Raw genomic sequence first — 12,275 nt, forward strand, 5'->3', positions numbered from 1 at the left:
GGGGGGCGCGCGCTTCTCAGTTGCCATGGTAACGAACTCCTCTGCAACTCCAAAAAAAGAACCTCGTGATAATTGGTAGTTTTTGGTGTCATCTTTCTCCTTACTACTGAGGAGGGGCATTGCGGGGTTCCATTTGTCATCTGGCTGTGGGCCCAGAGAGTAGATAAGGTACTTTCGGGGTTGCTCTGAGGAGAGGAAGAGAAGCTCTGGGAGACGTCCTCACCTGTCTTTGGCTGTTTTCTGCATCTGAAGCATGTAGGTTGCTTCACACCCGCCTACCCCCAGTGTAAGAGTTGGGATGTGCATCTGATGCCAGGGAGCCTTGAGGATGCTGAAAGAGCCGGGCTCTCTGTCCCCTGAGTTCTAAAGTTCAGGTGGGCCAGGTGTGAGCCCTGCATACAACCTGGAGCATCACGAGGCCCTCATAGATGCTCTGTTCTAAATTCTTTAGAAGGAAAAGTTTAACACCCAGGGCTATCTCATACACAGTCAGCCCCCTCTCAAAAAACAAGCAAAAAAGCTGACTCTAGGTTCAAAGTGTTCTGTGGGTCAGTAACCATTCAAAACCATAGTTCATGGTCCCACACTTTTGTGTTTACTTTTACTAAGGCAACCAGAAAGAGCATCAAACCAAAAGACATTCAATTTTAAAAATATAGCAATATAAGTGATAAGACAAGATCTCCCCATGTCCACAATGGCACATTCCCACCAGTTCTCATACTTCTGTTGGGCAGAAAGCATCCACACAGGAAATGTCACCATGCTAGAATGGACATATACTAGGTATATGTGAGGCCAAGCCATAAGATTTGTTAAATAACACCATTAATAAGCATATATTAATGTAATCTTCACCTGCTGAATAAGAGAAAATACATGAATATTATCACAATTCTATCAACAAAAGCAACTGGGTGGTACAATGTCTAGAGCACTGATCCGAAACAGTCAGGAAGACCTGAATTCAGATTTGTCCACAGATATTTACTAGCTATGTGTACCCATGGGCAAGTCACTTGACCTTTCTCTTCCTCAGTCTCCTCAACTATAAAATGGGGATATCAGTACTATTATTGTCTAAGTTTAAACATACTCCTCCCATGAGTGCTGTGTGTATTTATGGAAAAGAGTGAACCAGGTTCTTAGGAGAAGGTTTTCTATTAACTGTCTTTACCACATTATATGAGAGTAGTAGTACCTGCCCTCTGGGAACCCAACTCCTCCTCTTCTTCCTCCTTCTCCTTTTTTTCCCAAAAAGCTGAGACAATTTACTTTTGTCCTGTGCAGTTTTTATTTTTAATTTCTTGAAATATAGCTCTGAAAAACAGGCTTTTAAAAAACCCATTGTATTTTAAATGGGGCTACTAAACTAAGCCTTTAAACCTAAATCATTCTGGCTTTCATTGAATGGTCACTGATGGGCCCAGTCCAAGCCTCAGTGACTCATTATTTAGGTTTTGATGGCTTAGAAGAAGTATAAAAAGCAATTGTTTTCTGTTCTGGCCAAAACTTTGAGGGTCTTCCCCTCCCAGACTGATATCTTTGGGGTGGTAAATTGGGCCATCTTTTGTCTCACTTCTTACCTAGTCCTTAGTCATTGAATGGGTCTGGCCTTAGACAAACTGAGACCCGGCAAAGACTTTAATTTAGAGAGGCCAAGGTAACCCCCTGCATCCTGGGCCACGGCCAGTTGTCTTTTCTTTAGTCTTGCCACTGGACTTCAGTGACTCTGGAGGAGAGAGTGAGGCTGATGACTTTGCTCAGCTCTGCCTCACTCAATCCAATTCACGCACAAGACATCACGCTCGTGATATCATTGGTTCTCTTCGAGAATGAAGAATGAACAACAAAAAATGTGAGGCCAAGGCACTTATGTGGACGCTACCAATGTTCTTACTTGAGTAATCAATCAATATGCCAGGCACTGTGTGGATCGACAAAGATAGAGTGAGGATGAGTTTGTCCCTGAATGATTCATCCACTACTCCCCTAGCCCTTTTGATAAAGTCACAGAAAGAGCAGAGAAAATAAGGTGTTGCTGTGTTAAAAGAGTAAAGATCATGCCATGTTATCCCTTTATTCAGTGTGAAAGAATTCTCTTGGAAGTAATTAGAGGGGAAGCTGGCTATTTGTTAGCAAAAGACTGGTCACCTCCTTCCTAATGGCTTTTAAAGAGCCAAGCTTGCCAGCTTTGTCAAGTCAAGCCAAGGAGTAGCTTCAGGTATGTGATTCTAATTTCTCTATAGGGCAACTGAAAGGGGAATTTTCTCTCCTTCCCCTCCCATTCACTCTGGTATTTTTTAGCCCATTAAGAAATGGTACAAGGGGCAGCTAGGTTGCGCAGTGGGTAGAACGCCAGCCCTGAAGCCAGGAGGACTTCAAATGTGACCTCAGACCAAACACTTGACACTTACTAGCTGTGTGACCCTGGGCAAGTCACTTAACCCCAACTGCCTAAAAAAAAAAAAGAAAAGAAAAAAAGAAATAATACATAAGGAACTGAATTGAGAGACATTCAGCTCCAGAGTTTGAGAGGCAGGAAGCAGCTCCAAGAACCTGATCTGTGACAGTAGAGAAGGGAGCCAAGGCTGGATTCAAGGAAAAACTTAGTCCTGGCAGTTGGGAACTGAGTTGTGGAGACCAGGCTTTATGTGTAGTCCAGATTAGCAGAGATGTTGATTGTGGGGACACCATGAGAAAAGACAATGGGGTCCTGCAGTAACCCAGGCATAAGTTGCCTTGGCCATAAATTGTTCATTTTTATAATAGTGATATTATAGTATATAAATTGAGTCACCTTTCCTCAGCTCAGCCTCTCTCTGCAAGATAGGAGGTGTGGAAAATGAAGTCGCTTCTCACAGAAGCAGATCAATGTATTTAACTGTATATTGTGCTTTTTACTCTTGGTATAGAAACAAAAATAATTAAGAATATATAATTAAATACTTAATTGAGTAGGCTGTGTGTAATCTACAGACAGTACACAGGGGAGCTTGGCCCCGGAGCTTTTAGGAATGCACAGTTCAGTTTGGTTACTGACTGCTAGCTGTTGCTCCTGCCTTGGGCTATATGTTACTTCCTAAAAGAACATATGCTCCTCAAATGCATAAACTATTTAATTTGTGTATCCTCAGTGCCTTCCACAGGGCCTTGCACATGGCAGCCATTTAATACATTTTTATTGATTTGAATTGACTGTAAGCATGTCACTTAAGCTTTTTGAGTTTCAGATTGTTCATCAGTAAAATGGACACCTCATAGGACTATTGGGAGAATCAAATGAGATAACATGTGTTAGCAGTAAGTGGCTTTGGGGAACTAAGCAGGCTAAGCTATTATTTTTCATCCACTGAACCTACAGACCTATCTGAGCATGCCCAGACAACTAGCTTATTGTTGAAAAGTTATGATTTTATTTTAAACTTGCCTCAGCACAAAATATGGCAGCTGCCATTAAAAAAGGGGAAATACTCTCCCTCCAGCCCCTTCATTCTAGTTCGCTGAATACTGCTGTTCTTGCCAGCGTGAGATTTTGTCTCTAAGAGTGTCTAGATTCCAAATTTATTGACAGGCTTAAATTTCCTCTCCCCTGTCCTTATGCCCAAAGGTTCTAAATTAGCTCCAAGCCCCCAGGTTCAGCCTGAACCAAATATCATGTTTCTTGAATACAAGGAACAATTATCTTCTCTTTATTTTTAAGTATCATATAAAACACAGGGGTGTATGGTGTGTTCAGAGAGGACTAGCACCTCTGGTGTGAGGGCTTGCCAAGCCTTTCTCAGGGCTGCTCATCCATCTTTGGTGTCCACCTCACGCTCAACTCTTACTTGTGGCTCCAAAAAACTGTAGCATACGCAGCAGCTGTACGCTGGTAGAACCTTCTTGGCAGACAGGCTAAACCAGGTTGATAGTAACCAACTAGCCTCAGATCTGTTGGTGAGTTAGGGAGGGTTTCTACCCCAAGCATGTGAAGACTTCCCTTGGTGGACAATTTGTTCCAAAGGACAGGAAGGCAGCTGAAGCAGGCACTGTGGAGTGCTTAGATTTTTGATCAGATGTTGAAGATAACAAGGACATCCACCGTATCCTGGGCCACTGATTAGTTGTCTTGATTTTTGTCTTGCCACTGGACTCAGTGACTCTGGAGGGGAGAGTGAGGCTGACAACTTTGAGCAACTTTGCCTCACTTCAATTCATGCGAAAATCAAGAAATCACCCTGTGATGTTATTAGTCCTCTTCAAAATGAAGGATGAACAACAACAAAATACAAAGCTTAGCATTTCTGTTGACCATTAAGGGACAAATTGAACACAAGAGATAAAGAACAAACAAAGTTGCCCACCAACCTAACCCAAAAAGGGAGCAGGTTTTGATAGGAAATGGGATGGGGTGGTCACAGGTTTAGTTCTCTATTTCTGTTAAGTTCTTAGGGTTTACCTGTTAATAGCTCCTCCTGATAGCAGCTTGAGGGCTCTCCTTTTTGCCACCATATTTGACTCCTTCTTTCCTTCCTTCCTTCTTGGAATCTTGTGATAGTCTCTGCTTGCTTGGCATCTAGGTCTCACCCACCCCACTCCATCATGGTTAGTGTCACTCTGGGTACTTTACCCTCAGCACAGAATCCCACACTGTCCTCCTGTAGACAGCTACTGTCTCTATTCTGGCTCTCAGTTCAAGCCTCTTAGAAGGGCTCCAAAATGTAGTTTGCATCTGTAAATTACACCCTTCAAAGTTCTATATCAAGAATTCTTAAATTAGGGTCCACTGATCCCTGCCAAGAGGCTGTGGATAGATTTGGGAGTAATCTGCGAACTTACCTGGAAAAAAAATACAGCTTTATTTTCAGTTACCTTTAGTTTCTTTTATAATTCTATGCATTTTATATTATCAATTACTATTCTGAGATGGGGTCACCAGACTGTCAAAGTGGTCCATGACACAGAAAAGATCCTGCTTTATACATTATCATTATTAGTATCATAATTTATTATCATCACAATCATCATAATTTATTTTTATTTATAATTATAATTATTATCGCTGACAACTGCAGGAGCTCGCATACAGCAGAATAAAAGTTGAATGGAAAGCACCGCCAGTATCTCTACCCACGTGGCTCTCCAAAGTCTTCCAGACAGTAGATTTCAAAAGGACCGCGCTGCCCCGAGCCAGGTGAGCGGCGCCACTTCCGGTCTGTTCCTTCTAGTCAATTACATCGGTCCTTCTTCTCCGGGCGCCAGGCGCGGGGTCCTAATCTGAGCATTTTACTTATAGTCGCCCTAATATGAGCCCAGACTGCGACGCTCCCAGTGACGGTCCCAAGAGGCCCGGTGTGGGAGGGTGAGGGAGGGAGGTACTGCTTGATGGCGAGGGCCCGCGGGGAATGAGCTAGGGTCCTTCTCTCCCCGCCCCCCGCGCCTCCTCAGAGAGACCTTTTCTCTCAGGCAATAAGTAGCCTGCTAGGGGGCGGAGCCTTAAGGCGCAAGCCCGGCCGTGCAGAGATGGCGGCGGTCGCGGTTGTGCGCGCCGGCAGGCGTCTTCCAGTGTCTTGGGCCTCGGGGACAGGTGAGGCCCGTTGAGGTTGGGCGCTGGGCGAGGGCGAGGCTGAGGCAGTCGAGCCCCACGTGCTGAGGGGCCGAGAGCAGGGGAGAGAGACCCCCGGCATGAGGGAGGGGCGCTCTCCGGGGTGGGGGGGTGCGAGGCTGCTGCTTAGCGCATTGCGTCCGGTGGGAGAACCCGGGCAGTCCCAAGGACGCCGGCCAGCCTGAGCCTGCTCCAGCCCCTCCCGGGGCCTGCTGCTCCCAGCCCGCTCACTGGATCCCCTGGCCGGAGGACCGAGGGACGCAGAGCCCTACCCCCGGCGGGCGGAGTGACCTTGGGCCCGGTAATGGGGGTAGGGCTCCGTGCTGTTAACCTTGGAGGAGCTATGTGATAGTAATAATAATAGTGACAACAATAACAACTCGTGTCCACATGGCCTAAGAGCTTTATGTATGTTATCCCATTTGATTTTCACGGCAGCCTAGTAAGCAGGCTCTTAGTCCCTCTTTGCAGATGAGAAGACCCAGACTCAGAGACATTAAGCGGCAGCACCCAGCATCACTCACCATGTCCGAGGTGGGATTCAAACTCAGGTCTTTCTCATTCCAATCCCTGGGCCTCCATCTGCCACACTTTATCATTTCTGAATTAAGAATCATTATTGCCCTTTTATTTTGGGTAATGGTAACGACAGCTGACATTCATATAGCGCTCATTTGATTATTACATGTAAAATGATCTCATTTACAGTTATCTCATTTGATTCTCACAACAACCCTGGGAGGTAAGTGCTATCATTAGCCCCATTTTACAGATGAGGAAACTGAGGCAAACAGAGGTTAAAGTGACTTGCCCAGAGTTACACAGCTTGGAAGTGTTTGAGGCTAGTTTGAAATTTAGGTCTTCCCTACTCCACGCCCATGGCTCTAACCATTGCTGCACCTAGTGCAAATTACCCTTTCCTGTTTTTCAAAGGCCATCTATAAAAACAAGGGCTCATTGTTGTTTTGCCCATTCATATCTTAAAGCCTGACTTCCTAGTTGTTGCTTCGATTTCTTGGACATTCCCACTGACTCTTTGAAGTGATTATCTTGTTAGCTGCTTTTATCAAAAGTGGCAAACCTGAACCTGAGAAGGATAAGTAAAACTGTTGGTTATAACATCAATGATTTTTAGTATTTTTAGCAAATTTGTCAACTCAATATTATTTAGGGCAGGGGTCAACCCTCTTTGAAAAGTAATTTGAAGGCTTTCAGCCCCTGTTCTGTGCTTCCAGGTAGCAGTGGGGTGGGGTGGGCAGGGAAGCAGTCCTTTACTGTTTAAGAGTCTGTTTAAGAGAGGATGGCAGTAGGGAGGGGTCTTGTGCCTTACCACAGGGCAGCCCTTGTTCAGTATTTGATATACATGTTCTGCTGTAGGTTATCAAACTCTGATCAAGAGGATTATGTTTTTGCAGTTTTCAGGTGAATATGGATGGAAGAAGGAATAAACAGAACATTCCATTTCTCTTTCACATTGTGTGATAGAGTTCAAAAATGGTGTGATAGATTTTTGTAACAATTGGTTTGGAAAAGCATTGTTCTGCTGGTTTTCCTGATAAAGTTTGAATTCCTGAAGCTGTCCTTACTTAATACAGTCATCGATTTAGAGCTGGGAGAACCTAGAGGTTATTTAAGCTAACTCCCACGTTTTACAAATAAGGAAACTGAGGCCTAAAGGAGGTAAATGTCTGAATTATGTTTTGTGTAGATGGTTAAGTAGTAGAAAGGGAATTTGAACTGAGGTCCTCTGACTCAAGTTGAATTTTGTGGTCCAGCCTAATTGGCTTTGCTGTTCCTGCCATATAACATTCAGTTTCTCATCTTCGTACAGGCTGTCCCCCATGCCTGGAATGGTCTCACTCTTCACCTTCCTCTTTAAAATTTCCTTTAAAGCTCAACTCAGGTTAGCGTATTTGGCAGGTAGCCTTTCTTATCTCCCTAATGCCCTCCATTCCCCTTCCATCCCCAACATTGCCTTGCATTTATTTTGTATATACTTCTGTATGTACTGCACGTGTGTCACCTGGCATTCTTGAGAGCAGGAATTGTTTCATTTCTCTTTGTGTTTTTATCAAGTACACAATGTCTGAAACAGGAACTTCATACACATTTTTTGATTAATTGATTGATGATTATTTCCTCCTCCAAATGATAGAGGAACCAGGGATGAAAATTACTATTCTCAGTCTGACTGACCAATATGAAGAAACTGATTGCTGGGATGGACGTAGTAGGACCCTTGAAGGAAATGACCTTTTCATCTTAGAATCTGTAATGAAGTGGGGGAGAAGACAGCTGGGCATTAGTTTGACGTATACCTTAGATTTTAGGAGAGCACATTTCTGAGGGTTCACAGAAATAACAAGGTAGGATACCATAAACTAAGTTCTATAGGGGAAAACAACCTGTTAAGAGATGGAAGTAAAGAAAACAGTTTTGATGAGGACTAGAAGGAGTTTGATGTGGGTAAACAAGAGACCCATTGGTTAATTGAAAAAAGGTAAAGTGCAAACTGGAAACAAGGACAGAGAACAGATAACAAATGGCACAATCCTGTAAATGCTACTATTTTTAATGAGCTGGAGATGGCAAAGAAAGCAAAGGATGGCAGAAAAATTCTTTTAAAAAAGTCAAACTATACTGAGGAAAAGAAGATAAGGAGTTATCTGGGTAGGACAAAAAATTATTCATTCTGTCTTTTATTTGACAAATCTTTTGAACTGAAAATCTTTTGAACTGGAAAAATGGCTGTTACAAAATTGCTACCCAAGATAATTAGGAATGTAATAGGAGAGCACTTGTCAGACATTTACTAAATATTTATTAAATACCTATTGTGTGCTGGGCTCTGGAGATACAAAGACAAAAGTGAAATCCCATTCCCTCAAGGAACTTACTTTCTGTTGGGAAAGATAACATGCATATTGTAAATACATTCAATATTTTTTCAAGATAAATGAGAGACAGCAGAGGATAGTGGATAGAGAGCTCCCCATGGAGTCAGGAAGACCCAGTGTCAGGTCGTTCTGACACATACTGGCAATGTGACCTAGGCAAGACCTTAACCTGTTAATGACAAAGATGACTTTCTGAAGACAGTTTCAGAGAAGATGCTGATCTACACTGGTGGGGGAAGTTTCCTCACCTGGGAGCTTCCTAATAATGAAATCACAGATCCAGATAAAAAATCCAAAATATATCCAATAATTTTTTGGGAGAGGGGTCAGCCGGTGGGGATTAGGTCAAACCCTTCAAAAGGTGGCAATTAATTTGAATCTTGAAAACAACCAGCCACTACAAAGGCCTGGAAATGAGTGATAGAGAGTTATAGAGGATAATAATATAAGTCTGTAAATATATGTTTGAGCCAGGTTGTGAAGGGCTTCAAATGCCAAAATGGGGAGTTTATATTTGATCCTATAGGCAGCAGAGAAGCACTGAGATTTATGGAGTAGGAAGTAACTTGATCAGCCTTGTGCTATATAGACTGTCACATTGGCAGCTCTATAAGGATAGATTGGAGAGGGCAGATACTTGAGACAAGGAGGCAAAGTAGGAGGCCATTGGAATAGTCCAGGTAAGATGTGATGAGAATCTGAAATAGACTGCTGGCCATGTGAGCAGAAGGAAAGGGATAGATGTAAGCTATGATGGAGGTAGAATTCACAATATTTGGGCAACTGATTGGCTGTGTGGGTTGAAGGAAAGTGAGGCAGTAAAGAAGACCTCTAAGGTTATGAACCTGGGTGGGAAAGATAGTGATGCTGTCAATAGAAATGGGTAAGTTCAAAACGGGGATAGATTTTGGGGAAAAGATAATGAGTTCTGTTTTGGATGTGTTGAACTTGCATTGTCTACAGGATATCCAGTTATAAATGTCCAATGTATTGCTGGGATTGGGGTTTGGGGAGAACTGGAGTACAGTATGGAGACTAGAACTGCAGCTGTTATCTCTGCATATTTGCAAGTAGATGATCAGTTGAACCCATGGGAGCTGCTCTATTCACCAAGAGAGAAAGTTTAGAATGAGAAGAGGGCCCATGACAGAGCCTTGGGGGATAGCCACATTTAGAGGTCTTAGGGTATGGATGATGATCTAGAAAAGGAGACTAAGTATTTTAACTAACTTTTTGTTCTGTTTCTTTTTCAGGCTCTTTGTGGACAAGGCAGCTTTACCCAACTAGCTTACCTGCAATTTCCAGTTTTACATCGAGGGTTCCCCCTTGCAGTGGTGAGAGATTCAGTATTTGTAGTCTGAGCTTTGAGGATTTTTGTTTTCTTCTTTTGAAGTTGTGAATAAATGAAAAGTGTTTTATAATAAAAGAAATGTTTGTGAGCAGGCATGTTATTTTGGTCTTAACTATTGATATGATAGATTCTTTGTATTGGAGGGGATCTTATAAGTCAAATTAGACCTCATAAGTCTCCAAAAAAGTCTCTTTTTCACATGACATTCCTTCAAGTGTTTGAAAGATATTAAGCACGTCTCCTTTTCTTTTACACGTGTGAGGTTCCTAGATTCCTAGATCTTTCTTCATGTGTTAAAGTTTTCAGATTGCTCATCCCCACCATTGCCCTCTCTAGCCTGTCTAGTTTGTCAGTAACCCTCATGAAACATGGTGCGCAGAACTAATACGCCAGTACTCCCGGTGTGGATTGCCCAGTACAGAGCGTAGGGGAGCACTGCCTCTGTTCACCTGGCCCTTATGTTGTTAGCCTGTGAAGAATTTTGCAATTGATTGTGTGACATGGGAGACACTGGCACAGGGCAGCCCAGCATGGTGTGCCCTCATCAAAGAAGGCACTATGCTCTATGAGCAAAGCAGAACTGCGGCAGCTCAAAAGCAACATGAGACGTGCAGATTCAGAGAATTCGCTCCAAGTGTACAAGGAGTATTTGTGCCCGACCTGTGGTGGAGCCTTCCAAACTCAGGTTAGTCTGATCAGCCACAGTAGGACACACTTGACTCTAATGTAGTGTTGTTGTTTTGGTCCTCTTCAAGAATGAAGGACAACAACCGGTGTTTCTAGCATTTCTACTGAAACTGCCGCTACTCTGGCTCAGGGCCTCATCACTTCACATCTGGACTACTGCAGTAACCTGCCGGTGGGTCTGCCTGCCTCGAGTCGCTCCCCATTCCAATCCATCTTTCATTCAGCCACTAAAGTGATCTTAAAATGCGGGTCTGATCATGTTGTCCACTGTTCAGTAAACTCCAGTGGCTTCCTGTTCCCTCCAGGAGCAAATACAAAATGTTCTGTTTGGCATTCAAAGCCCTTCATAATCTGGCCCCCTCCTACCTTTCTAGCCTTCTTAAACCTTTTTCCCTAACAAGTACTCTTTGATCCAGTGACACCGACCTCCTGGCTGTTCCATGAACAAGATACTCCATCTTTATTTGATCTTAAGTCCCAACTAAAATCCTGTTTTACTGGGAGCCTTCTCTAACCCCTCTCAATTCTAGTGTCTTCCCTCTCTTAATTATTTCCTATTTATCCTGTATATTGCTTGCTTTGTATATATTTGTTTTCATGTTTTCACGTTAGATTGTGACGTATTAGATTGTCTCATGTTAGATTGTGAGCTCCTTGAGGGCAGGGTCTATCTTTTACCTCTTTTAATATCCCCAGCACTTAGCAAAGTACTTGGCACATATTAGGTGCTTAATATATGTTTATTGCCTGATTTTATTTTTTCAAACTTTTGATTTTGTCCTAATATTTCTTTTTTTTTCTTTTGGTCTTATAGAGTTGTTGATTCATGTATGGTCCATTCTGATTTTCAGGGAATTTGTTATTTGCGTGAATTTTTCCATTTTCTGTTTTAAGCTGTTTATCCTTCTAGTTCTTTCCTTCAGATCTTTTAGTTCATTTACAATTTCTTTTTTGGTTTGTCTCTTGCTTCTTTCTTATGGGTACTCTTGTAGTATGTATGACCAACCCCTTTTTTTCCTTTGTGGTTCTCCTTGTAGCTGTTGTGAAATTTCCTTATTTATCTAGGGTTGTCTCTTAGGCGTCTTAAGACCTATAATATATTTTTTTTTGGCTAGGCAGTGGGGTTAAGTGACTTGCCCAGGGTCACACAGCTAGTAAGTGTTATGTGTCTGAGGCCTGATTTGAACTCAGGTCCTCCTGAATCCAGGGCTGGTGCTCTATTCACTGCGCCACCTAGCTGCCCCTAGACCTGTAATATTTCTTAATGGTATTCATTGTATCCTGGTTTTTTATATCTTCAATCTCAGTCCTTGATTTGGTACTTTGTAATAGGAATAATTTATGCCCCTTCTGTTCCTTTAGATGATCAGGCCCTATTTGGTCTTAATTTTTACTGTCTGGAGTCCTGGCATTGGCTTCCACTTCCACTGGTGTGATTGTATTCAGAAAGTTGGCAGGTTTCCAGGTGTCCTCAGTCATACTAGGTCAGATTGTTTTGGTCAGAACCCTTTAGGGTATCTCAGTTCAGAGTGCTACGGACTTTGGTTCCCCTGGGACTTGCTAGTTTGGAGGCTGTTGTCATAGGTCCTACCCGCTTAGGCAGAGAGATCAGTTTCTGTCTCTGAGCAGTAGCTTAGCCCTTTCTTTGCCTAGGTACAGAATGCTACAGGCTTCAGATTGCCCTAGAGGATCTTTGGAGCCAGCAAGCTCTTTGCTTGTTTACCTCGGCTGGCAGAATCTCTTTTCCTAGTGC

General features: G+C 43.0%; 1 protein-coding gene across 3 annotated transcripts in view; it reads left to right on the forward strand.

Annotated features, from left to right (window-relative positions):
- The first annotated feature begins 5,467 nt into the window (after positions 1-5,467).
- Positions 5,468-12,275, forward strand: part of MRPS5 (mitochondrial ribosomal protein S5) — a 36,918-nt gene continuing 30,110 nt past the window's right edge. For 2 of the 3 annotated variants that reach the window (XR_013484616.1, XM_020988223.2), the window contains exons 1-2: positions 5,468-5,569; positions 9,738-9,818. Coding sequence is in view for 2 of the 3 variants with exons in the window: in XM_020988223.2 (XP_020843882.1) it covers positions 5,506-5,569; positions 9,738-9,818 (145 nt within the window). In the remaining variant the exon portion in view is untranslated. Of the gene's footprint in view, positions 5,570-9,737; positions 9,819-9,943; positions 10,521-12,275 lie in introns of those variants that run through there. The other variant, XM_020988232.2, reaches the window with a different exon arrangement.

Source organism: Phascolarctos cinereus, unplaced genomic scaffold (genome assembly GCF_003287225.1).
Source record: "Phascolarctos cinereus isolate Bilbo 61053 unplaced genomic scaffold, phaCin_HiC Scaffold_2;HRSCAF=192, whole genome shotgun sequence".
Classification (NCBI taxonomy): Eukaryota; Metazoa; Chordata; class Mammalia; order Diprotodontia; family Phascolarctidae; genus Phascolarctos; species Phascolarctos cinereus.